At 43.6% G+C, this 26,677-nt stretch overlaps 1 protein-coding gene across 1 annotated transcript in view; it reads left to right on the plus strand.

The window, feature by feature from the left end:
* Positions 1–20,214, plus strand: part of serpinh2 (serine (or cysteine) peptidase inhibitor, clade H, member 2) — a 123,536-nt gene extending 103,322 nt beyond the window's left edge. The window contains 6 exon segments of the mRNA XM_037757743.1: positions 1,765–2,402; positions 7,486–7,544; positions 7,546–7,579; positions 8,155–8,216; positions 8,218–8,388; positions 18,662–20,214. Of these exon segments, the coding sequence (XP_037613671.1) occupies positions 1,765–2,402; positions 7,486–7,544; positions 7,546–7,579; positions 8,155–8,216; positions 8,218–8,388; positions 18,662–18,967 (1,270 nt within the window). The 3' untranslated portion in view covers positions 18,968–20,214.
* The last annotated feature ends 6,463 nt before the right edge of the window (positions 20,215–26,677 follow it).

Raw genomic sequence — 26,677 nt, forward strand, 5'->3', positions numbered from 1 at the left:
CTTGGGGCCCTGGCCCACATGCATACAGCCTCTCACAGGGTCACTGAGCTGAGGCGATGAGAAGACCATTAGCGACCCCGCTTGAATGGCTCTGGGAACTACAACCCCCAACTGAGCACCAGAAACAAGAGGGTTTATTATCCAAAGCAAACCCACAGAGCTCGCTTTTCAATGTATGGAGAGAAACGCCTCATTTACTGCAACTGGTGGTTCGTTTTAAAAAACTATACCGGCCGGGCCCGACATTACATGCACATAATCCCTGCCAAACTCTCAGGGAACAGCTGTAATATATCCCAACAGGGACTTGGTCTTATTTAATTATGGTTTTGTTAAAGCATAAATGTATTACGCCTGCATAAACCAGTAGGACACAGATACCACAAAAGTGACCTAACCGTCGATTTTCTCCAGTGGTTAGCTTTCTATAATGGATTTTACATTCATACTTATTTTTTAAGCTGTATTTAGCTGTGATATGTAACTGCAGTAAAACGTTGTTACAGTGCTTTAAATACGAGGTTTCTGCTTTGAAAACAGAACGGTACTTTTATGGTGCTTTTTCACAGTACAACACTTTTAAATCGTACACCTACATGTGTTTACAGAGGTATTTTTGGGTGTTTTAGACATCTTTTCATTAGCTTTCATTGCTTCAGTTTATCTCAAACAGTAGCTAACGGTTCTTCAGTTGTATACCTGGAAGTTTCGGGAAAAACGGAAAGCTTCCTCCGTGTGTTGCCACGTCTGAACCCCGGCAGCACCACTTCCTGTGGAGGACCTAGCTGAAAAGGAGCGAAGGAGAGGGATATAAACTTGAATTAATTAACGGTAAATTTGAACAAACACGTTTTTTCCTTATTTTCTTTTTCGCCGGGAGGTCTTAACAGAGTAGTCTGAACCAGACGGAAGATGTTTCCCATCACTCCTGTCACCGGGGCTCGGCAGAAATCTGGGTGTTTTTGTTTTTTTGTAAGGCGAGATAGAGAAACAAACGTTTACTAAAAAGCTTCTTTTGAAACTTCATCAAAGTTAATTGTCACTCTCTGGTTTCCCCGCAGCGTGTGAGATAATAACAATGTTGCAGAGTGGGGAGGAAAATTTACAAAATCCAGTTTACTGCTGCGGCTCTGTAGGAGCAGGGGCTGCTGTTTGCACAAGTAGGTTGTTTTACAGCAAAGAGGGAACCCTTAAGGCTGTGTTTATGTTGCTTTATCTCAAATATGAACAGTGCTATAACAGCATGAGTAGCTTTACACTGTTAAAAAAAAACAATCAGTCACAATGTGCCTAATGAATAGAGCTCTTTGCATTATAAATGAGAGGAATGCAGGCTTCATTCTTCTCATTGTTACACGCAAATAGTCATAACTTGCCAACCTTGAGACCTTAAAAAGAGGGAGGATTTCAAAACCAAAGAGGGGGGTCCTACCCCCTGGGAAAAAGTGACTTTCAGAGACTTTGTATCCTGCATTCTGGTGACTTTAAAAGAGTGAAAATAACAAAATAATAAGTACACTGCATCAGCATTTTTTGTGTCGCGAGCAGCTCTCTTCCGCCGGGAAACGACATTTGGTGTAGCTCTATTGACGTCCGGGTGGAAACACTAGGGTTTATACACAGGCTAAGATAATGAAAAGGAAAAAAAGTGTGAACATTTGTCATAAATCAGGAGAAAAAAGAGTCTCCCGGGAAAATCGGGATGGTTGGCAAAGTATGCAAATAGTTTATTTTGCTGACTCCCCTCCCTGTGCTCTCCTCTAGGTCCGCCATGCTGCCCAGGCTTCCCATCTATATCCTCATTTCTTTGCCAGTTCTTCTGGTGCAGGGCGGCACTGCCGATTCATCCAAGAAGAGTCCTGCTGCCCCCTCCGGCCCTCCACCCCGCCCGCCTCCTCCTCTTGGTGACCCCACCTGGGCTCTCGGTCTACATCTCTACCAGGCCCTCCGCTCTGACTCCAGCTCTGTAAACACCCTCTCCTCCCCTCTGCTCCTGGCCTCCTCGCTTGGAGGAGCGCTGGGTGGAGGTTCAGCGGGCACCACTTCCAGCCAGCTCCAAGACCTCCTCAAGACGCCATCATCCCCCGCCAAGGCTGCAGAGCTTCTGTCCGAGGCGTTGAAGAGCTTCACCGCAGCCAACGGTACCAGCTTTCACCTGCACGCATCCTCTGCTCTGTTTTCCAAGCAGGCTCCTGCAGTCAGCGAGGCGTTTGTGAAGGAGAGCCAGGCCAGGTTCGGGCTGCAGCATCGGCCTCTGGTGAAAGGAGACTCCAAGGCTGACCTGAAGCAGCTCCATGGCTGGGCTAAGGCTGGGCTCGGTGGGCTGGAGGGAGCTCCTTTAGAGGCTGAAATCCAGGCTAGGGCTGGAGCTCTGATACTGGCCAATGCCCTGCACTTTAAAGGTATGTAGAAACAGTGGAAATACACAAGAATTGGGCTTGTCTATACTCACTTCACCATACTAACTGATCTGTTGTCACAAAACTTGGAAAATATGACATTGGTTGGGAAATGATAATCGTAAAATAGCATGCAAACATGTCATTATTTCTCAGTGTGTCCAGTCCTGACTGTGACCCTCGATGATGCAACTTTATAGCCAGCTGAATAATTCATTATGGTGCAGCTAGGCTGGACTGAGTAATGCTGAGTTAGACGGGTGTGCTTTGTAATTGTGGAGTCATTTATAATTACGCAATGTGTCTGCATTGATGTTGTTTGCTGCATTGGATGAGAAGTCTTAGAATATTAATATGACATGTACCGTTCTCGGTGTTCAGACAGCATACACGCCAGTTTTCCCGCCACACTGTGTGTGCCAGCACGCCCACCTGTGTGTAGCGTGCATGCCTGTGTGCATGCCTGTGTGCATGTCTGTGTGCGTTCATGTGTGCGTGCGCGCACGCGGCGGACTCCAGCTGGTGGACACAGCAGATAAAGGATGATTCTGGGGTCCATCACTGAGATCGTATTCATCTTCCATCGGGGGGTGATGTGTCATCTTAAATAATTGAGTAACAAGTGTCCAGACTCTTCTCCCTCGGTGTCGTGCCTAACATCTGTGCATGGAGCGCTCCAAGTCTGCAGCGGCACAGCTTGGCTCGGATCGGTTCTTTGTGACAGGCTGCAGTGGAGGAAACTAGTCGACGTTTCGGTATGAATGCAGTCAGTTAGAAGCCCCATCTGCGATTTAGCAGTTGCATACCAAAAATCATATCTGAAGTTCATCACTGTGCCCTTCCTTCCGCTCCACCCCTCCTCACCATAGACCCATTTTTGTCTTTTTTACGGGGGTACAGGGGGTCTTTAGGGGGAGATAGCAGGTTAACAGTAGATGTCACATACAAGTGGTGTACATCATCTGAAAGCTGGGAACCTAAAGATTAATTGAGATGCAGCTCAGCACTGTGTGTCAAGTTGTTCTAGTCACAAATCAGAAATAAACACAAATTAATTAACGAATTAAAATAACTAGTAGAAGTGTATAAGGGCTTTTGGGTTGATACCATCTGTTACACAGATTTGGTGCTAAATTTAAACTATTTTTTTACCACTCGAGAATTGATAAAAATTATCAAAAAAAACTCCAGAATACCACATTAAGACACTGAGACCTTGATGAACACCATAGAAAAAGCCATGCTCTTATTTGGTTTCAAAAACTTTGGACATTTTGAGATTTCTGCAAGAATCACATTTTTCGACGATTGGATGGCGAGCACTTCTGTTGTGTAAACTGCTCAGAAACCCCCTTATTGTCGATATAGCTAGGAAAGCCATCCATCCTCTGAATGCTCTAGGTCTCTAGTTTGTGGCTGTAAAGCTTCATGAGGCTGTGATTATCCTAGAGGTCACCACATCATTATATACAGTGAGGTCAAGTTTCAAAAAATGGTCTCACTACAATGAAATGGCTACTATGGGGACTAACATCATCACACATGAATACAGTTGGGCTCATTGGATCCACAAGAGTCTCAGCTTTACAGTGATACACAATTTATGTAATTCAAGACTGTTTAGGGACCCCAGTATGCAGAAATATTCAAATACATCATTTTTAGAATAGGCGAAAATAACACATTTGTACTGCATGCATAAAACTGCATGGTTTTTGCCCAAAACTGCATGTGATTATCATAAAGTGGGCATGTCTGTAAAGGGGAGACTCGTGGGTACCCATAGAACCCATTTTCATTCACATATCTTGAGGTCAGAGGTCAAAAGACCCCTTTGAAAGTGGCCATGCCAGTTTTTCCTCACCAAAATTTAGCCTAAACTACAGCCTCTGAAAGATAGTCAAGTCAGCGAAGGTCGCTGGCGTCCTCAACAAGTTTAAGAGGTTAAAAAGTACCAGTAAAGGTTAAAGAGCTAGAATACTTGAACTTTTATTTGGCTGTTAAAGGGTGTCAGTATTTGTACAACTAGATTTGACTTCATTATGAGTCAAAGAATTAGCAAATAGCTTATTTTCCCTTTTCATGACTACTTTTCAGGGACGTAATCTACCATCTCTCTCTTTCTCAGAGCACAGCCAACTTTCGCATGCCTGCTGATTTTTGTTTGCCGTCTCCACAAAAGATGATGATGTGTTAAATATATCCTTCTGTTCCACTTGTTCTTTTTCGTGGCGTTTTGTCTCTGTTTTGGTGCTTTTGTCATTGTTTTATCATGTGTCTAATCTACCCCTGTCTCCTCTTCTTCCCACATGTCTCCTTATCTGCTCCTATCTGCCTCTATTCCTTCCGTTTCCTCCTGCAGGTATTCTTTTTATTAGGCGCAAAGACGGCAGAAGTGAAAACAGGTTGCCAACAGATAGACAGCCTTTTTGAAAATAACATTCCCTGACAGACCATACATTGATAAGCAACTTAATTAATTTTCTTTGTTTGATGTTTTGACTTCATTACGAAATGAGTTTTTCCTGTGAACCGACCCTCGTTGGTCGGTTCATTAATTTTGTGGAGGAAATACACAAATTAGATTATACAGCAGATTGAAGCACACAAATTAGATTACGTACAATTGGATTCCGTTAGTTTTGATTCATAATTCACATGTGGTCGATAGTTTGCTTCTCGCTCTTTCTAGCTGCCTCTGGATGGTTGTAACTTTTATTATTTGTCTTTGATTTCACGCTCCTTAGACAATTCATAGTGTGTGATAATGTAATGGTTTCAGAGATGCTGCCGGAATTTCTTTTGGCGGCGAACGGGCTTCTTGCTTCCTTGTTTGTTTCACTTTCATTCCCTTTAGTTAATTATTGAAGGGGAGAATTAAAAAAGCTCTTTGCTGTGCCTCCTTCCCTGGGCTGTACACAGCATTCAAAGAAAGGGAAGGTCAGGGGCAATTAGTAGTGGAACGTGTTTATAGTGGAGAGATGTTAGAAGCAAAAGGGAATGGCAAGAGAAAGAGCAGTGTAAGGAGGGATTTCTGGGTGGGAAAGGGGACAAAAGAGACGCAGGGAGAAAAGTAAAGAGCGAAAAAGTGAGCAAAGTAAAGAAAGAGAGGGTCGGCCTGCTGAGAGAGCGAAGGAGATTGACAGACATAGTGGAGGGATGTAAAAGGCCTACCATGGGAGATCCAGTCCACACTAGTTAATTAATTCAGGCTTTGTTCCCGTTTTAGACAAACAAACACTGGAGACGGGAGAAGAAAAATAAGATTGCGAAGCAAAAAAAAAACACAGTAGAGAGAAACTTATACACAAGATAACGCAGCAACGTGGGGAACTAGAAGAGGAAAGGAAAGGCGAGAGAGAACAACAAGTCCCCACATATTTTACCTCTAATAATAGCTTCTGAAATACCACAACTACTTGTAATCAGAAGTTGATGAGGGAGGAGAGGGAGCCGGTCGCTCTCATTGATTCTCCTCTGGTTTGTGCCTCAAGTTTACAGTATGAATTGGTAAGCCTGTGAGCGATTGGATTCCTTAGCCGCGTGCAATTGTCTCATTGTTTCTTGTTGATGGATATTAATGGATTCAGGTTTCAAGTGATCCCTCTCCGCCACGGCGCTGTCCCATAAAACGAAGATAATGCAGTGCAAACCCAAAGCAGGCCCGCTCGTCTAGACACAGCCACACACGGAGGCTGGTGAGGTCATTAATAAGTCCCCGCTATACGCATGTACACATACTGGCGGGGAGGTTATTCCTCATCGTGACATCATTTCAACAACACGGCTGCCACTTCAGGTAATCTTCAGCCAGTTTGTTTTTGAATTCCAGCGCGATCATATTTCACTCTCTTGATGGTTACAGGAAGCGGAGCAAATGTATGTGACTTGCGCTAACATGCCTGGAAGCTGCAATCACATGTCGTTCTGCTGTGACTTGTTGTTGGCTGGGATCCAGTGGAGGCTCGGTGGGATTTGGGGAAAGCCAACAAGTAGTCGATTAACTGATCAACAGAAAATGAATCAACATGCAGTGTTTGACACTGTTGCCTCACAGCAAGAGGGTCGCAGGTTCAAACCCAGGTTGGTGTGTGGAGTTTGCATGTTCTCCAAAAGTCACACAATAACACAAACAAACTAACTGATCGATGCAGAGGTAGACCAGCTACTCCTGTGTTCTGCGAGGTAAAATGATGTTTTTGTGAATGGAGTCTGGTGGCTTTGAAGAGAGCGATATAACGGCTTCAGTTCCCCTTTGGAAATGTCTGTCTCCTATCGATTAGGTTACTTTGGTAACTTACGTTATTGCTTTTTACGAAAGGCTGAGTGGGCGTTTCCATTTGAAAAACCCGAGAAAGAACGCAGACGGAGTCGACCTTTAAGGACCAACTGATTATCGATAGAGAAAAGAAGGCTCTGCAGTCTTTGTCCAATGCAAGTATTAATGATAAAGCAAAGCAATTGGTCTCTAGACTTTCATCAGGGCAAATGAGCCATTTGATTTCTTTGGCCTTCTTGCACCTTTAGTACTGTGCGTGTCATGAGTGTGATGATCGATAATGAAAATCATGATTAGTTGCAGCTCCAGCCGGCCTCAGGCGTCATTCACAAAGGGTGACATAACAGTCATAATCTGTCGACCTCCTCACCTCCATCCAGTGTCCCCTGCGTCGCTGAATGGGCCAGCGGCTTTGGGGAATGTGTTGTGAGGTTATTACAGCAGTAATTCCACTACTACTCTCAGCCCCTTCTAAATTGACAGCTGTCAGGGGGTTAGCAGGGCCAAGTGGGATGTGTTGAACAGTGAATGGGCCGATGTGGCCTTAAGGACCTCATAACTGCCTCAGTACAGCAGAGGAGTGGACACTTTTTAATGGGCAGCAGATATTGATGATTCATGAGCGGTGTCAGCGTGTCAGCAGGTGTCACCGTGTATGATTTCCGTATGTATTTTATGAACATGGCCATTGTTTAACCTCGTGTTCACCTCTTTAAATCATGCAGTATTTTCTCCCAGCTTATCCATGTCTGGCATTCTGCATTCAAAATGGTCCTGTCCTCTGTGTTTGTTTGGCTGTTTGCTCAGGGCTGTGGGAGAGAGAGTTCAGCGTGGGGAGCACAGATCATCGTACCTTCTTGGGGAAGAAAATACACCAAAGTGATGATGATGCACAGAGCAGGTAAAAAACACAATCTGTCGCTGCTCCGCTCCTGCCAGCGAATAAATGCAGCGAAAAGCAATTTGAGTTCTAAAATGGCTTGAACATCTGTAAGGCCCAATCTGCTTCTCTCCTATTTATCACTGTGTGCCTTATGATTTATTTAACAGGCTTTTCATATTTTATGTATTGTCTTAAAACAACAACAAGGCAGAGCGAATTTTTCTGCTGTGACGGCAGTAAAAGATGTTGTAGGGACACATTATATTCTATTTAATGTTATAATATAATGTCATTTCCAATTCAATGAAGAAGATTATTCCAGTGATCCGTTGTCACGCTGGGTGAGGCTGCATTCACATTACGTTTGAATGGATTTAACCCAACTATGTAGTGTTTTCTCCTGTAGTTCAGCTCATTTTAGGCAAGTGAGAATTCAGGTGACTGCAGTGACACAGCAGAAAATGCAAGTCTGAACCAACCTCCAAGAGAGCTACTGCTCTGAACTACTGCTGAAAAGCTTATGGCATATTCTCTCCCTGACTCTCTGATCTCTCCTCACCTCTGTGCATGCCTCTGCCTGTCGTTTCCTCCAGGTTTGTACCGTCACCATGAAGACATGGAAAACATGGTGCAGGTCCTGGAGGCGCCTCTATGCGGGGGGCAAGGCCAGCGTGGAGCTCCTCATGCCCTTCCACGTCGAGAGTCTGGCGAGGCTGGAGAAGCTTCTGACCCTTGAACTGTTGTCCAAGTGGCTGGAGAAGACCAATATGACCAGTATGTCCATCTCGCTGCCCGTGGCGAACATCAGCAGCACACTCAGTCTGCAGGTTAGTACAACAAAATATATGTTTGTGTGATCTAAAAAGTGAACACTCAGAACTTTAATGATGACTTTAAAGTTAAAACTAGAGCCCGATCACGGTAAATTGCTAACTAGTTTATGAAACACACTGCTGGAAAGTTATTAAACAATGACCCCATCATTTTGCCTTTTCAATATTACTCTAATATAATCCTGTCCCTTTCAACTGTCATGTCATTCATGCTTATCACATCTGTGTGCTGTGTAACTATAGCTAGGTATAGTTTGTCAGTACAGTCAGTCAGGCCCGCCGTGTGTCTTGCTCGTGCCCTGACTACGCACAGGTTGCACATTATGCCTGACTTCCATCAACATACTTACAGCGCCAGAGGGAGAATAAACACTCTGGATCACCACAACGCACCATTCAAAAACGTCCACAGAACGGAAACGCTGCTTGCAAACGAGAAGAGCGACCGTGCGGCCGTCTTGCTGCGGTCAAAGTATGTTAACAAACTATGCCGCATGCCGCCAGTGATGCGAGAGGCCAGGTAACGGTCGCTCATTTGCTCTTTTTGTTCTTCTTTTCTAAGCACCTGACTTTTGATGACTGGCAATGTTTGTATTCATAGTTATTTATAATAGTTTAATTCCCAGTGAAGTTTACTGTTTAAGTGCACAGATGTAATTTTGGACGATACAGTATATTGTTAAACTGTGTGTGTGCATATATATACACACCCTAGGACACAGATAATAACACGATGAAAACACCAGCAGAGCAAACATAACCAGACATTTAAGCAGACACAAATAAACAAATAAAACAGTAACGATGTTAAGGGAAGGCCACAGAATCATGGACACTACAGTGAATAAGCCAGTTTGAACAGGTGAGTTTTGAGGTGGGACTTGAATGTCGTCATAGTGACTGACTAAGATACGTTTAAACTTACAGTACGTTATTGTGATTGTAGTTGTACTAGTGAAATGGGCATAAAGATATCTTACCTTAAGTTGGAATAAACTTGACCTCTTTAGTTCTAAATAAATCACAATGTAATCTTTTTGTTTCCCATATAGTTCAGCCTCATACATCATGTCTGTCTTCCATGGCAGGCAGAGTTGTATTTCAGATGCTGATTGCTCTTACATGTTTGGACAAAAGAATTGTCCCTAGAGGGGCTTCTTTTTGTAGCCCATGTGTGACGCCCTGTTCCATTTTAGGGTGACGTCTTTAAGCGAGGTACATCCTCTAGGTTTGTGGTTGCATCCCTCTGTCCCCTCCCTGTGGTGTGCATACGGCTGCAGCACAGCAGCTGTTTGCTTCCTGAATTTTCCCCCACGGGCCTTGCCTGACTCTGGCAAATCCTCAGAGTGAGTATGAACAAGCAGGTGCTCCATTCCCACCAGACACAGCCTTATCTTGAATTAGCTTAATTTCCGGACTCACCTACCCGAGCAACGGGGTCTACAGGTGTTTCTCTGGGAGCAATACTGCTTGATTCTTTTGTCTTTTAATCCCTGTATTTGTATTTGACACAGTGGACTGAAGTGATATGCTTGTACAGCACATTAAAGGTGCAGCGGAGAAGCAGTTTCTCTGCTTTTTTTAATACTGTAGAGGAGTTTGTCAGGGTGGATCCCTGCACGCAGCCGCCTCAACTATTGTTTCTTCTTTTAGTTTCTATCTTTCCTTCATTTCCTGTGTCCGCACACTGCATCATTTTTCACTTCACCTGCTGCGGTTTCTCATATCTCCAAGAAATCCAGTCATTGCTCTCATTGTTTCTTCGGCTTTGGTTTTTCCCATGTCTCCTCTTCTTTGTTCTATGCGTCTGTCTTGGCCACCTCCTCTTCCTGACTCTGCTTATCTTGGTTCCCTTTCTCTTCCCCTTCAAGAGTAATTTTTTCTCTATTCATATGTCTTTCCTCTTCCTCTTCTCTCTCTCTCTCTGTCCTTGTGCCTTGCTGCTCTGCCTCCATGCCGTGCGGTGTTTCTCACATGTCATTTCTTCCTCTTTGTTGTCTTCCTCTGTGTACCTGTGACCCCTGTTTCTTGCCTACTTTTCTGTCTTCCTCTTTAGTGCTCTAAGTTACTGAAGCAGTGGCTTGGCTTGCCCCTTCCAGTTCAATGCAGACTCTGACTCAGATGAGTTCAAATGTCACTCCTTCCCATACTTCTCCTCTCTCCCTTGAGGTGATGGGCATCCAGCTGTACACACAGCATTGGACTGTAACAGCCTTCAGCAAGAGGCTAAAGGGGTCTGAGCATGACCATGACCTGTAGCTCCTCGGTGGGCTTCCGAAGTCTCCCGCAGACTTCCTTTTGCAGGAGCACAGAGGTCATGCCACAGCTCAGCTGGTAGTCTGACTGCGTCTCTGCTCCTCTTAGCCCCAGAGCCAGCAGGTAGCTGGTCTGAGTCAGAGGAGAGGAAACCAGGAGGATCGACAGGCAGCAGCTTAGTGGCTGCCGATGCTAATGTGAGTGCATGGGGCTTGTTAAGGTTCACACAGGCCAAACCGGAGGCTGTGTCGGGCCGCCGGCTGAAAGGTTGGAGAGTTGTCGAGCTAGTGTAAGAGCACGTATTTGACCAGGCCGCCGGGTCCATAGAGGGGGGCAAGGGCACAGACAAGTTGCTAGAATCACAAACACCTTGGAGAGTATCCTGCTGGTGTGGGTCATGGCAAAAAGAAAGTTTTTTATTGTACTGACATTAGTTTCAGTCATACTGTAGTTCTACAGGTCAACTTATTTCATTTGCAGTCGCCAATTACTTACTAGGGTTGTCTCGATCAAGTTTTTGTGACACGCCTGATGCTGATGGTCCTGGTTCAAACCAGAAACACACTCTTGCGATTGCACAGTGGTGTTACTGAGTGAAGGTTCTTCCCTCACAAATAGTCTTTCGGCTTTGGCTTTGGCTCACAGAGAGCCGAGTTAAATTTTTTTAAAGTTACTTAATGACGGTTGACTTGATCTTCCGAGAGCAATGTTTGCCATTTAAACTTGGCAAAATGAGATTTCTCAAAATGAGAAGCTGCTACATGGATGTTTTTTACCCTGTCCTTTACTAATAAGAAAGAGAGTGGAGAAAAGATTCTGTAACAGATTTGTGAGCTTGTTGACTTGAAAGCAAAAGGCTCACGCTTAGAGTCTGGCTGGCGTTATGTTAAGTAGGCTGAGGTGAGAAAAACACAGTGAAGGAAGGATTGGCATTCAAGACAATACTGAACCATCAAAATATTCTACAAACATCTCTAGAGTTCACCGTTACTCATCAGTAAGAGACAGACCTTAAGATGCATCTAGCTGTATCACAATTTCAGAACTCTTTCTGTTATTTCTTTGTTATTTTCCACCAGTCTCTCTCCTTTTTCATTTTGTCTCTGTACGATTATGAAGTGGAGTCATACAACCTCCTGATCAATCTTTTTAATTAAAGTTACAGTTTGCAACATTTCAGGGGATCTAGTAGCAGGAATTGAATATAATATTGAACATAATGTTTTCATTAGTGTATAATCGCCTGAAACTAAGAATCGTTGTGTTTTTGTTAGCTTAGAATGAGAGTCCAGTAGAGTAGCCCAGAACGGACAAACCAAACTCTGGCTCTAGAGAGAGCCTTTCATGTTTTTACGTTACCTGAAGGCCACCGTAGTTCTCCGACGCACTTGTGAAACTGCGGTAACGTGAGCCGCCGAGTGCAAAACCGTGATACCGCCAGACTTACGTTGCTCCTAAAGTAGTGTTCAATCAACTTTTTACTGTCACACATTGTACATAGCACAGCACACAGTGAGATTTAGCTTCTGCATTTAAGCCATCCTAGTATATCAGGAGCAGTGGGCAGATACTATACAGCACCTGGGGAGCAATTCGGGAGGTTGGTGCCTTGCGCTAGGGGAACCTCGGCAGTGCCCCGGAGGACAACTGGCACCTATCCAGCTATCAACCCTCCAGTTCCCTATGGATTGAGCTACTGACGCCCAAAATAGACTGCTGTGACCTTGATTCAAACAGGGGTGGCTGCGGCCACAACGCAGAGTACTAACCACTATATGATCACAGCTAGACACCCATCCTGGCACTTATCATGGTAAAGATGGCCTCTGAGTGAGGCCAACAGTTTTGCACTCTGTGGCTCACGTTACTGCAGTCTTGGAGCGGAGGGGTACTCAGTTGGTTGCAATCTGCATCTGTACCACTAGATGCCTCCAAATCCTACACACTGTACCTTTGAAACATTTCCAAATTGCATGGATGCGTCTTCACCTCGATTCCCACAACTTAGAGCGAGTTCACTTCTGTTTGCATCCATCTTTCATTCTCGCTCTGCTTCTAAACTTTGCCTTGAGTTCAGTCTGAGCCTACTCTTTGAGTCAGAGAGAGACAGTATTTGGTGATGTAACGGTTATGGCTGAGTGAGAAAGACATACTAAGAGAGAGAGAGAGGTTAGTTGAACCTGACAGATACAGAGGGCATGTCAGTAAAACCAATTTCCTTAGGGCAGGGTATACTGACTGGAACCTATTACCATGTCCTCTGTAGATGTACATTGTAACCTCATCATGGACTGATGAAATCCACTTTGGCCTCTTTCTAGTTTAGCAAACATCTCTGAAGAGTTGCGCTGCCATGTTATTCCACTAGCCATGCCCTGAAGAACAAGCTTTTGACATTAACATTGTCAGGACACTCTGGGGAGGAGGCTGTAATCTAGAACTAAAGCTTGAAACAACTCCTTTTGACACGGCCACGACTTTGCCAGGGAAAAAAGAGCAGAAAACGTCCTGTTGCACAAATCCTCTTTTGTCCCTGCAAGAGAGTTTGCCAGACGGAAGAGGAAAAAAAACAAATAACTAAAAGTAGCTTTGCTCTCATTATGTAACCTAATTATGGACAAGCACTCGAACGTTTTGGCCTCGTCAAGAGTCGTCTGGCTCCGTTTGCTCTCAAGAAAAAAAAGGAGGTGCATTTGAGGAATCATTATGAAAGGGCTCAAGCGCTGAACAAACCCTAAACCCACTCCGATCTCATTTCATCTGTCCGTCCAACCCCTCTGGCCCGTGACAGCCCCGCCATGTCTTCTCTGACGATCATTTTTCCAATTGGGTCTGGCAAATAATTGCTCATCAGCGTACGTTAATACTGTTTACCACTCTGTCTGTCAGTGCTTGGGACAGCCATGGACTTTTGAGATTAGAGTGCGGCATCTGGACAAACAGAAGATCATAGCAGTGTGTGTGTAACGTCAACCCTAACATTAGAGTTCTCAAATGAGAACAAACCAAATCACGCACCTCTGGGTCATGCTACATGGATTTGCCACTTCTGAAACGCACCCATTCCCTCCCTCACCTCCGTCATCGCCGTCATATCAGTCCCAGGGATCTAATTCCTTTTTGTAGGTCTCACATGTGACCGTAATACGGCATCAGTCAGCGGCCGCACATCGGCTCCGCTGACCTAAATAGGAGTGACATACGGCAGCCAAGTGAGCAGAAGAGGTGGAGGAGGACGAGGGAGGTCAATGATTGCTTGGGGACAAGGTGGAAAGCGTCACAGAAAACTATAAATAGCTGCAGAATTCTGCCTTTTTTTCTTTCTCTCCGTCTGCCTGTATTCTCCTCTGGTGAAGGGCAGACTGTGTCGGAGTCTGTAGTCGCGAGACGGAGAACCCTCTTAACAAGCCTGGCCCAGAGGTCACCGGATAAACCACCCTCATCGCTCTCTCCCTCCGTCTCTGATCCAGTGCTGACCAGGCCACACACACACACAGACACACACACACACACACTAATGGTCGAGCCTGAGCTCCATTCTGGCTATATCTCCAGTCGGTGACTAAGACATACGAGTGTGCACCGGAGAGCTCACTCAATCACGGCTAATGAGGTCAAAAGGCCATCAAATATTTACAAGAGCACACTCCGCAGTATACAGTGTCGAGAGACGGCTGTTTTAACACCGCTACCGCAGCCCTGCATCATATGAATTAATCAGATGCGTTTCATGGCCATTAGTTAAATATCGCACTAAAAGCTAAGGCTTCTTTTCTCCTTTCTCATTTGTGGTAAAATAGCCTTGTGGAATAAAAAGCGGTCCGTGCGTATATGCGAGCGATTGAATGAGACACACGGAGCGTATTGACTGTGCAAAAGAGGTAAAAGCCCATGTAAATAAGATACCAATAGCGGTATCGCTGATGAGACTCAATAAAGAGATGGAGAGGCTTTGAAGCCTCAAGAGAGAGTTTTGTTTTTTTTAAAAGCCTACATTAAATGTGTCCGTGAAATGGAGCCGTGATGATGCCAGTGCCACATACTGCATACTCGAAAATCACCCACACAGAATGTTAAGGGCAGCATTGAATTAAGCAGAACACGTCTGTAGTTGTTTTGAGGTGGCGACAGCTTAGAAGAATCATTTGGCGGGTGTGATTGGTGAGCCAGAGGGAACAGGAGGTGTGAACTGTGCAGGAGCAGTAGAAGGTTCACCCTGAGTGTTTTATGATTGTTGGACTCATCATTAGCATCACAGTTGATTGGACAAAGTTGGACCTAGTTTGTTTCAGTCTGGGTCAGTTGATGTTGACAGTGGGGGAGATAAAATCATGCAGTGTTTGGTGTTCAAGAATTTAAATAATTTGCCTTCTGATCCAGAAAATGCTACGGAAGCCCTGAGAGGAAAGTGTGAAAAACAATTCTTCTCATCGAAAAAACATTTTTCTCTCCTGTATTTATGGCTAAAGGCTGGCCCACCCTGAAAGATTTTTCAAATCTTGACAGATGTTGAAATTTTTTGAGACCCTACACATGACATGTTATGATAAATTCAACAGTTTTGTTCCTATAGTGTGTGGAGAGCAACAATTTGACCAAAACATCAACACCACACGCTAACAGATTCATTCATGAACAAGAGTCCTCACTCAAAAAAATGGAAATCTCGCAAAATATCTTGCGATCAAAAACGTGACTTCGGTGTAAACAAGCATGGCAGACGACGGGGAGGAAGAATTAACGATTCAGCTACCAGGGCACTAACATATTTGATATTTACGACCGGAATTGTGACCTGCGAGAATTCATCTGCAAGTGTTTTGATAATCGATAAAGTGTTTCAGTCGTTTCTGGCTTCTTATATATGAGGGTTTGCTGCTTTGCGCTGTTTTATACCATTGTAGAGTGGACATTTTTGGAGATTTGTGTGTTACTTACTGCAAAACAAACAATTTGAAGATGTCGTCTTGGGCTTTTGGAAATCATGATGGGTATTTTCTGACTATTTTATGACATTTCATAGCCCAAAACCAGAATATAATCAATAATGAAATAGTTGCACAAGTACATTCAGTTCTACACCCAACCATTCAAGGCTTTTCATGGGGTTTCGTGACATGACTTCATTCAGTCTATCAGATGTCCTCTTTACTCAGTTCAGCATGAGCTCCTATTTGTTGAGAAAAAAAAACTGGCGTTGGTGGAGGTAGTTGTTATGTGTGGCGCGTAGTCTTTCCTATGTTTTAATCATCTTAAGCTCTTTTCCCAGTTCAAGTCCCGTAGTATGCAAGCAGCAGCTGATATAAAAAGAGCACTGTTTAGCAGCAGTCTCCCTGTTTGATCTCTGCTTTTCTTCTCATCTTTCTTTTTTCCCCATTGTCATTATTAAGGCTGCTCTGTCTTCAACTGCAGCGACTCCTCACAGACAGAGCTGTAACATGTCCTGGCTGCCACAACCTATCCCCCTTAAAACCCCCACAGGTACACCCAACAAGCTACTTAGCGGGCTCAACCATCGAGCTGAAATAATGTGTTGCGGAGTGCAGCACGCCTGAGGGTTGATGCCATGTTACCCTCTTGCCCGCTTCGACTGCACCGCTGTAGGCCAAGTAAGCCCTACACACACACGCACACACACACACACAGAGGAAACCACCAGCTGACAATGCCTGTGGCTCTCACTCGCAGACAAATAGCTCATTGATGCTGTGTGCGAGGCATCAGCAGTCCGCCCAGTGCTGTTCCATCTAAGATTCATGCGGTGCCTCAGAGAGAAAGGGCAGCCATAGAGCACCTCCCAGAGGTTTCTTCTCCTCACATAATGCAGTGTCACACCTCTGTTGGTGCACGAGGCCTCCATAGGTTCCTCTGACACTCTTGTTCTGTGCTGCCACGGGGTCCCTTAATTTTTAAACACGTTATAGCTTCAAAAAAAATTAACCAAGTGCTTTTGCCTTGACAAGCTAGAGCAAGGGAGTCGGAGAGGAAGGCTGGGTCATGTGGGGTTGGGACTATTTATATACTTCATAGTGGCACTTGCACTATAGGCACATATACTGTATATAAGAAGTGGCGTAGTCACCGTGATGTCACCTATTGGTTTTTGAACTGCCGTTTTGAAGCCTTGAGTTCGGCATTTTGGTCATCTTGGTTTTTGACCGTCACCGTTTTGGTTTTTGGACTCTAAATGGGACCATAATTTACTAAATGAACATCATGCTGTATTGAAGAAGACTTGAAATTAGCGATTGAGACCATAAACTCATGTTTACAATGTTTACTGAGGTAAGTAGGCTCATTTTCTCATAGACTTCTATACAATCAGACTTCTTTTTGCAACCAGAGGAGTCGCCCCCTGCTGGCTGTTAGAAAGAATGCAAGTTTAAGATACTTTTCAGCTCACTTGGCAGCTCACACACCTCCTGCTCAGACACGCAGCTCACTTGGCCTACACAGCGGGTAACCCGGAGGTTACCCGCTGTGTAGGCCAAGTGAGCTGCGTCCTCGTGGAATACTGGTGAAGAGAATGAGTTAGGCTGGACATGGGTGACACAGAGAGACACGAAAAACCAGCTGCTTGTCCTCACACACACATTTGTCTGCAACATTCACCAGTCTTGCTTTCCGTTTCCTCGTTAGATAAGGAGCGAAAAACCCTTGAAATGGTCGCATGTGGAGATCGAGGAGTCGAGAGAGCGACGAATGCCTGGCCCGGCCGGCCTGTCAGAGAAAAGAGAAGAATGAGGCGGGGTGGGAAAAAGACAGAGTTAGGAGCAGAGAGAGAGAGACAGAGTGGGATAAAATAGAGGCAGGCGGGGCAGATGAGGGATGGGGATGCCAGGCAAGTGGCAGAGCAGCGGAGGAAGACAGTGATGTAGTGGTAGCGTGTGGAAGAAGAGAGGAAGAGTGGAGGAATAATGGATGAGGACAATAGAAGTGCATTAGAGCAGGAGGTGTGTGTGTGTCAGTGTGGAGGGGGAGCTTTGCGTGAAAACACTAGGATGGGATTGACAGATGCCTACAGCTGTATATACATCTACTTATTTCATGTTAAGCCGACATGATCCGGTCCAACTTCCTCTCGCGTGCACATCTCAACTTTTAAGTAGAAAAGCAGACACACTACATGGATTAATACAGTTGTCCATTAGCATGTGGTTTTAAGAACGGAGCAGTGTTATACTGAGCTGTAACAGTGTGGTTTTGAATAGAAAGCCAAAGTCAGCACCCACAGAGCGTTCACATTTACTCAACCAAATGACTTGCTGTTCCTGCCTGCCGGTAAAAAAAGATATTTCCGATGAAGAGTTTAATCAGCGAGAAGTTTAAACAATGCTAGAAGACAAGATCTTCACCCACTCATCTCCCTCTGCAAGTTTTCCTTCCAGCCGCCGCGGCCTCCCGCACATCCACACATACATGCTCACTCTTCTGGCCCCTGGAGAAGCCTGTCACTGTGAGTGGCCCTCTGCCATGGGAGGATAAACTACCTGTCATGACGACGACTTTCTGCGGAATTCATATCAGAGCCAAAACAAAGGAGGTGCCGAGGTCACGGGGCATCACTCTTAAATTATTCATCCGCTTGCTTCCTCCTTTCCGTCTCCTCTCTGCCTGTCGCCCACTTTGTTCTGCCAGCTCACAACAAGGGCAACTGTCAGCCCTCCTTTCCCATCTCGAAATTTTTGGGATGGAAAGTAAATAACATTATGGTCGAAAACTCCTTTAGGGAAGTTACTGATTGACTGTTTTGCCGGGTATGTTTACGTTAATCGTGTGGCGAGGTTCGGGAAGGGCATCGCGTTTTCTCTCGAGGGTCACAGCATCATGAAATTTTAAAATGTGCTTTCCTGCCCACTCGTTGTTTGGTCTCCTTTCGTGCATAATCGATCAGTGTCCTGGCAGCTGCATACGCTCGCAGAACGTCTCTATACAGGATGGCCTCAAAGCTTTGGGGGAATTGATTCAAGGGAGTGCATAAATGCCATCACTTTGTGTTTTCCCGTTCCAGAAACAGTTGTCTGCTCTGGGTTTGACTGACGCCTGGGACAAGGGGGCGGCCGATTTCTCCGGGGTGTCAGACAAGGGCAAGGGGAAGCTGCACCTGGGCGGAGTCCTTCATTGGGCCTCCCTGGAGCTGGCTGCTCAAGCTGGGAAAGGAGGCGCGGACCTACAGGAGGAGCACATAGAAAAGCCCAAGCTGTTCTACGGCGATCACCCCTTCATCGTCTTTGTCAGAGACGACGCTACTGGAGCCCTGCTGCTGATGGGAGCTCTGGACCATGCAGAGGGAGAGGCCCTCCATGATGAGCTGTAATACCCACCAACATCTATCCCCTTTCCTGTCTCTTTCTGTCTCTTGTTTCTTACACACTCCCTCTCAAAGACTGCACACTGGTTTCTAAGTCGAGACATTGTCATTCACCGTGGCACACTATCACATCAGACCACGGCTGGCTGTCACACATTGACACTGACTAGTCTCGCGCTGACTGACACTGACACCGCCATACCCGACACTTACACATACCGACACCTACATGGCATACATAAAAATACAGTACAAGACATTACTAAAGTTGACGGGTACAGCTAAAAGCACCAACTTGGAGAGACTCCCTGCGTTTTGTCTCTCCCACGCATGTGCACCCACACACACACATTCAAGGCCTCAGTGATCAAGTCAAAACAAAAATGACAAGAATGCACTGACAAACACTAACACGCTGACAAGCAGAAGTGCTAACACTCACTCAACACTTACAGCAGCATCCACAAAGAACATTCAAGAATAAAGGCTCCAAGTGACACTTGAGGCAAACACCAGGGCAGGTGAATGTGTGTGAATGTGTGTGTGTGTGTGTGTGGTGACCGACAGATCAAGGGTGCCCATTCGGCTGCTCTCGGAGCTGGCAGGGACCCACGGCGGGGGTCCCCTGGGCTACATCAGAGGAAGACTGATGGATCAGCCAAGTGCTTATTGATGAGCCAGCTTAATGCTAATGGCCGTAATGAGTCACAACGCTTGTCAACAACACGGAGAGGACGGGGGAACCTTTTAATCTCTTAATACCATCAGGGATCAATGACAGCATTGTGCCGCTGGAAACGAACATGACTGACATCGCTTGACTTAAATGTAACAAATTAATATTTAGGATGATTACTGCTATTCATAGAGGTATTGATTTTCAGTTGTGTACTTGTTTTTTAAAAGCACCAGAGGGGGATGGTTGTAATATGGGAATGAACTAGAGTAGCTACTGTTGATGAGGTTTAAATACATATTTCTATTTGATACAGACCAATAAATCATCAAAACGTGTACTATTAAAGAGGACCTATTATGGTTATTAAGGTGCATACTTGTATTTTCTACTAGAACATGTTTACATGCTTTAATGCTTTACTTTGCTGGCCACTTCTGTTGTGATTGGTCGACCGAACCAAACTTTTCGGACTCTAACTAGCTTTGTTTGAGGGCGTGCCAAACTAGCCGCTAGGCGGGTATTATGCAAATGTGTTACTTGGTGACATCATCACGTTACGGAAGAAAAGGCGGGACTTCAAGCAAGGTGTTTCAGGCAGTTCAGGAGCTTCTGTGGGGGAGAGTTACGTCCTTTGGAGTGTACTTTGTAACTTTGCAGACCTTTTACATGCACTAAAAACTTTATAACACACTCAAAGAAAGGAAATAGGTCCTCTTTAATATCTAATTTGCATGGACTGCCACAACTCCAACTTTCTTGACAGCACGGATACAGGCTAAGGCAGGAGGCTATTTTTTTTTTTACTTCTACCCTGAACCGATTTGGCTGACAATGAGCCTCAAGGGGTGTATGGAAGCAGATTTAAAGCCCTGAACCAGCATCAGTTATTGAATTTCGAGGGGCAACACATGGTAGGCTCACAGTGCCGAGAAAGTGCAGCAACAACTTCAACAACCAAATGCTTCTCAACAAACAAAGGTACATCTTATATCATGTGTATCGACGTTTTCTTAAAAACACTACAACATTTCTGTCCATCTACGTAGGGTACTTTTGTGTTGTGGGTACACGCACAAAAACACTTGCTGTACACAGTGTGATGTGTTTATTTTCTAGATGCTGTCAAAGTTTGGTACCAGAATAAGAAGTGTGTTTTCTTGAAAGTGAAAATGTGTGCTACATCTGTTCTGTTCCAGCGTCTAGACACACAGCTGCTCCGTCTGATGCACAGCACACAACGAAGCTGTTTCAGGAACAAATCCGGCTATCACAGCTTCGTTCCTAAATTAGCCCCTCTGCACAGGTCTGCTCAGCAACAGTAGGTGCTGTGTACATGTGTGTGCTGTTCGTGTGTGCATTGATGTGCGAATAAAGCCACTTCAATGACCTCTGCAGTGGCCTCCTGTGCAGCAGAGACTTGTAAAGGGCACAATACTGCAGGTATACTACGCACTGAATAAGCCCAGGAGCCCAGTTCAGACAAGCCGATGATGGATCCGGGGCTGTCTGCTGCGAGCACATCAATCCTGCTCATTCCAACACCAGCTCCCCGCTGACTCACCTTCACATTTCATTCAGTTCAGAACACTGACAAACACATACGTGTCCACATCCGCTCAGAAGGAAAAGGTAAGAAAAACAATTCTCAGCCATGCATAGAGCAGCTATTTGAACAGTACAGTGTATCCAACTATGACGGAAGGTTATAATATACCAATGTAATAATTTCGTATGGTTTAAAAAGGAGATTGTGGATGTTTTGTCTGTTTTGGTCATGAAAGATTTGTGATTTTAGTACTTAATAATTGTATCTTTTTAAGGGCTTCTCAATGTACATGTGGGAACTGCATGAAGGCTGTTTTTTCAGTGCCTGTACCGAAGTGCTTAAAGCTGCAGGGTGAGCCTTTAAATGCACACAGGCCTATTGATTTGATTTCTTAATTGACCTGTTAACACATTCTTATGCTTTTTCCATTAAAATGATGTCACTGAGTCATACTTTGCACAATGGGAAATTATTTTTTTCTGGATTAAAGCATTTAAAGGATTTTTTCCCAACTAATTAACACATAATAATTGATTTTGAAAAGTGATTTGTGCAAGACTCCATAGGTTTTAGAACTATCCATAAAAATGATTAATTCAATTTGTTGTCAACCATGAGAGTTGTCATGCCACCATGCTTGATATATTCCAAAATGAAATGCATTCATAGTGCCTTTTGAGACAGCCTATTTTATATTTGTTGACTGTTTATGTGTTTGTCTCCCCTTCAGCAAACTGTGTCCGGGAGCACTCTTTGGCGATAGCAAGCAAGCATTATTTTGGACAGGTAATTGAGGTGAACTGCATTACCAGCTCCTCTGTAATGACTTGACACTATCGCCAACAGTAGAGCTTCGCCTCTCTCTCTCTCTCGCACATGGAAAAATGGTTTGAAGAGAATTTAATGTTTAATCTCTGTTTTTAAATAAAACATGATAAAAGTGGGACCATGAACTCGCTGTCTTTCCCCGCTGCCTCATGTGACGCGTTGGACAATCAAAGTGGCAGAAAAGAGGGTGAGCACTCAGAGCAGTGTCATCCCCGTTACAGTAGCCTACAGTACTTACCCTTTAGAGGAAATCATAGAAGTGGCTCTGCTCAACTGGGGGTCAAGTTGCTGATAGGAATGCGACGGGCGACCCTCCATTTTCGCCTTGCTCTTGTTAAGAGCTTGAGATGGGTCAAAAATAAGAGGCGGGCATGTGATACATGGAAAAACAGCGGTGTTTCATACTGTAGAGACATGCATAGTCAACTGCTGTGGATTTAAACCTACAAGGGGAATGGGAGATACGATTATAATGAAGATGCAATTTATCAACTGCTTGGATAACAAAACGGCCTTCAGACTTTAATGAACCTAACAAGTGTTTACATAGCTTTAGCAAGAGTTCACATTAGGCTCTCTTAAGAGCTAGGAGATGCCTTCCTGCTTCTGTTGATGACTCAGGGAAAACCGAGTTAATTAAAAAAACATAATTATTATGTATAAATTATAAGATATTGCCTTGAAAAAAACAATGCTGAGACAGAAATGCAAAAACTATGCCCGTTAAAACTGAATTGATAATATGCCAGTGTACTAAATAAATATAAATAGTAAATGCATTTGTTGCAAGGGCTAAAAATGATGTGTCTAACTACTTTTCCATTGTTTTTAATATGGTCATAGAACGCCCATACCAGTATGTCAAAATGCAAATTGGATTACTGCATTCTATTTACCTTTTTACTCCAATAACACATGTGAAAAATTAAAATGCTATTGTGGAATTACATTTTCATTGCCAAGTTTATCATTTTAATGAAGTCACCTCAGGGCTTCCATACAGAGGACACCGGCCCAGCTGCAGGACAACCACCTTAATGCAGTAATTACAAAGCCAAAATTATCAGCCTCAGGTGAACTTGAAAGCAACAGAAAAAAAGAAACATTACTGTAATTAAAAATAACCAACCCATACGGCTGTTGCAGTGAAGCTTTAAAAGATGAGAACACATGAGTTACCTATAGCTAACTGTTTTGGCTGTTGTACGTTTGAAATATATCAAGTGTTAATACAAATTGTTGTTTTTGGGGGGGTTAAGATTCATAAACTAAACGGTGGCTAATTAGCAGTCTTAATTTAGGCATCTTGACTAATTGAAAAACATAAGATTGTATCACTGTAACTCACAGTATGTGTGCCTATCTCAGCAGACATGTTTGACTCATCATATCACACCTTAAACATGACCATAATGCTCTGTTATACCCTTTCTAAGGCTGACATTTTGGCATGTCATAGCAGGAAATGCACAGGTGTAACACTATACTATAGGCAAGCTAGGTGTTTTTGCATGCTGGCACATTGACATGGCTTACTCCAGATAATAGACAATACATTTCCACTCAATATTTGATATAACTATTTTCAAACATGGACTTGGATTGAACAATTTCAACACATTCTCATAGTTACCGGCTACTTTGTGTCCTCTTCTGCTTGCTAATTTGGAGGGAAAACCACAATAATCCCATTGATATGATGATATGAGAGTCTCTTCAAGCGCTGGCTTCTCATTTGTTTTTGCAATATCAGTAACAGGCTTGGCTAACCTTGCCCACGGCTTGCTTTGGCTAACAGTCAAATGCACTTTTTCAAAGCTTTCTAGGAGCAAATTTGCACCTATAGTCAAGATTTTTCCATGTGCCAAAATGTGAAGTCAACCACAAGCCTATAGAAAACTTTTGAAGGCTAAATATCACACAATAGCTTTACTGTCACTATTGTCTATTGTCTTTTTTCAGCTGCAGATAGTTAATCTGCCTGAAGCAGACTGTCTGCAGCAGCCCATATTAATGTTATTGATCATTGTCAACTTTTATGCTTCCATCCAACCTCAGATCGCTGTAGTGTGAGGCTTCTTGGCTTTTTTTCTTTCCAGTAAAGGTTTCTTTTTTCATTAGTCCCTTTCTCTGTTCTTCTCCCCAATAACCTGTCTCCTTTATTGCGCACAGTCCTTAGAAAGTGACAACTTGGGAAACTGAATCAAAGTTTCAATAAAGGCTGGACTGCTGTGGGCTTTGACAAGTGAAGGTGGCTGGAGTGGAACAGTACAGAAAGAGACTGAAGGAGGACATATCGGTCCCAGAAAGATAAATAGTTCATGAAGCTGTTGACTTCACCATTTTATTACTTTTGTCTCCGAATTTTCCGGCTGCCTGCAGCTCTTTCTGCCCACAAATTATTCATCGTGCTCCCCACAGGCACCAGCTGTCAATCCCAGGATTAGGAGTTGGTAGGGAAGATGGGAGTTGTAAGTTTGTCATGAGCTCAGGTGCATGCATACTTTGCTTGGATCTTGATGAAACTATAAAAGCTGTTATGATACCGTATATAATCATTTCAGCTCGACTTAGAACAGACAAAGCTGGCAGTGAATACTCTGAAGTTAGACAAGACAGCTCCTTTCTTTCTTTAATGTTTTAGTTCTTTGACCTTTCGTCTCCCCTCTATTTTGAAGCTGACTGGAGGGTTGGAGAAGACGACGTGCTACAGCCTTTCTGATGACCTGAAGTCTCTCATGTTTGCAACGGGAGGTCCTTACTAAAGGTAAATAGTATTGAAGGCTACACACAGGGACCTGCATGCAAACATGACGCACATTTTGTAGAAGAAGTGATTATTTGTGCATAAACATTACTCTTGAGAATACTCATTTTGAGTGTTTTGAAGTGAATCATGTAAATGTTGTTTTATCTTCAATCATCTAATGCAATCAATTATTAAATTATTGCGACACTTTTTGGAGGATAATGTGCATATTAAAAGTATATATATACATACAAGTAAATGCTCTTGCTATGTATTAAAAACAAATTTAAGATCGTACATTTGTGTGCACACGGTGAAATCCATGACTTTCCTGCACTTTTTCACAGTTTGATGCTATGAGTATGTCCTTTTTGATGTGGTGTCCAACAAATCTTTAAAATAACAAAGCATCATGTAATTATCCTGTATCGTTCTCCTCCAAAAATGGCTAATTTTGTAATTATGTGATCACCTCCGGGAGGCCAAATTGGTGGGATTTGTCCTCGGGAGTTTGGATTTTTCATATTTCCATTTATACAATAGTAAACCTCATCACAGTTCCATCAACCCCTTAAGTCCAAACGACCGTCAGAAAGTAATGACGGTGCTCAAAATAACAAAGAAGGAGAATAGCAATGATTATTCTTACAATGTGAACCAGATGGAATTGTGAAAATTGGTGTCCTTCAGTATATCTCTGCATTTCAAAGGCCCGTTAAATGTTTTGTGTGCATGCCAGTGCATATACAGTGCTATACGTCTGTGTATCCATAATACTTACATACTGTTAACCACAGAGAAACTGAAGATGAATGCAGTGAGAAGGCTTCGGTGGAGGAAATGTGCACCAGTAACCTGGTAAAGCATTCAAACTGGTCAATAGAAACCTTGTCAGCAATGCAAGACTTGATGGTCAGAGTCTCCCAACCACCTACAGTGGCACTCTGCAGGGTTAGAACTACATTATCTACATTGCAGACGCACATTAAACTGGAATACCGCTCAACTCATGACACATGTTATTCTTGTGTTCTACAATCAATGTTTAGTGAACATGAAAAACTCTCATCTGAAGCCAAAGACCAGACTTCCAGGACTCTCCTGCTGTGCCTCATAAGCAGTGAATGGAAGTTAGATTTTGTGATACACCAGATGTTTATTTAAGCTTATAGAACCAGTGTTTTTTTCTGTAGTGATGATACCAGTGCTGAACCAGAGGAGCATAAGCTCTTATTCCTTTAATATCATTTCTACTTTTTCTAACATTACTGTACATGACATGACTTCAGAGATTAAATGAGAATCATTTTCCTGTTGTCAGTCTGTAACCTAACTTCCTAGTAATACAAACTAAACTTTTCTGTTGCATAGAAACAACATACGTGTTGGATCTCGACAGTTGAAAGTCCTGCATTATCGATTCATTTTGTAGCTCTGGCTTTGTTTCAGCAGAGCGGCAGGTTATCAGGTCAAGGCAGGGAGTCGGATGAAGCATTTATATGTATAAACAGCCTGCTCTGGAAACCCTCTTATTTAATGTTTAAACTCCATACTCAGGTATAAAAGGAAGATTAACACGGTTTTGTTCAATTTCAATGGGTTTTTAGTTTAAATATAGCATAAAACATTGTGCAATATTGTTACAATTCTATAATATTGGCAATGAGTGGTTTATAAATAAATGTAAATAAACTATATCTGAATAAAAGCTATTAGTTTTACAACAAGGAGTTAAATGAGGCATCACATTAGTGTAATTTCATGTGCAAATAATTGTCATAATATACTGTATAATTAGGTTTCTGTTACAACTGTGCAATCTGGGTTCCCCTTAATCTCTTAACCTGATGAACAAAATTAATATTTTCGTTTTACATGGTGTTTTAGAAATTCAGCTGAAAGCCAGGACAAATC

Source organism: Sebastes umbrosus, chromosome 22 (genome assembly GCF_015220745.1).
Source record: "Sebastes umbrosus isolate fSebUmb1 chromosome 22, fSebUmb1.pri, whole genome shotgun sequence".
In the NCBI taxonomy this organism is placed as follows: domain Eukaryota; kingdom Metazoa; phylum Chordata; class Actinopteri; order Perciformes; family Sebastidae; genus Sebastes; species Sebastes umbrosus.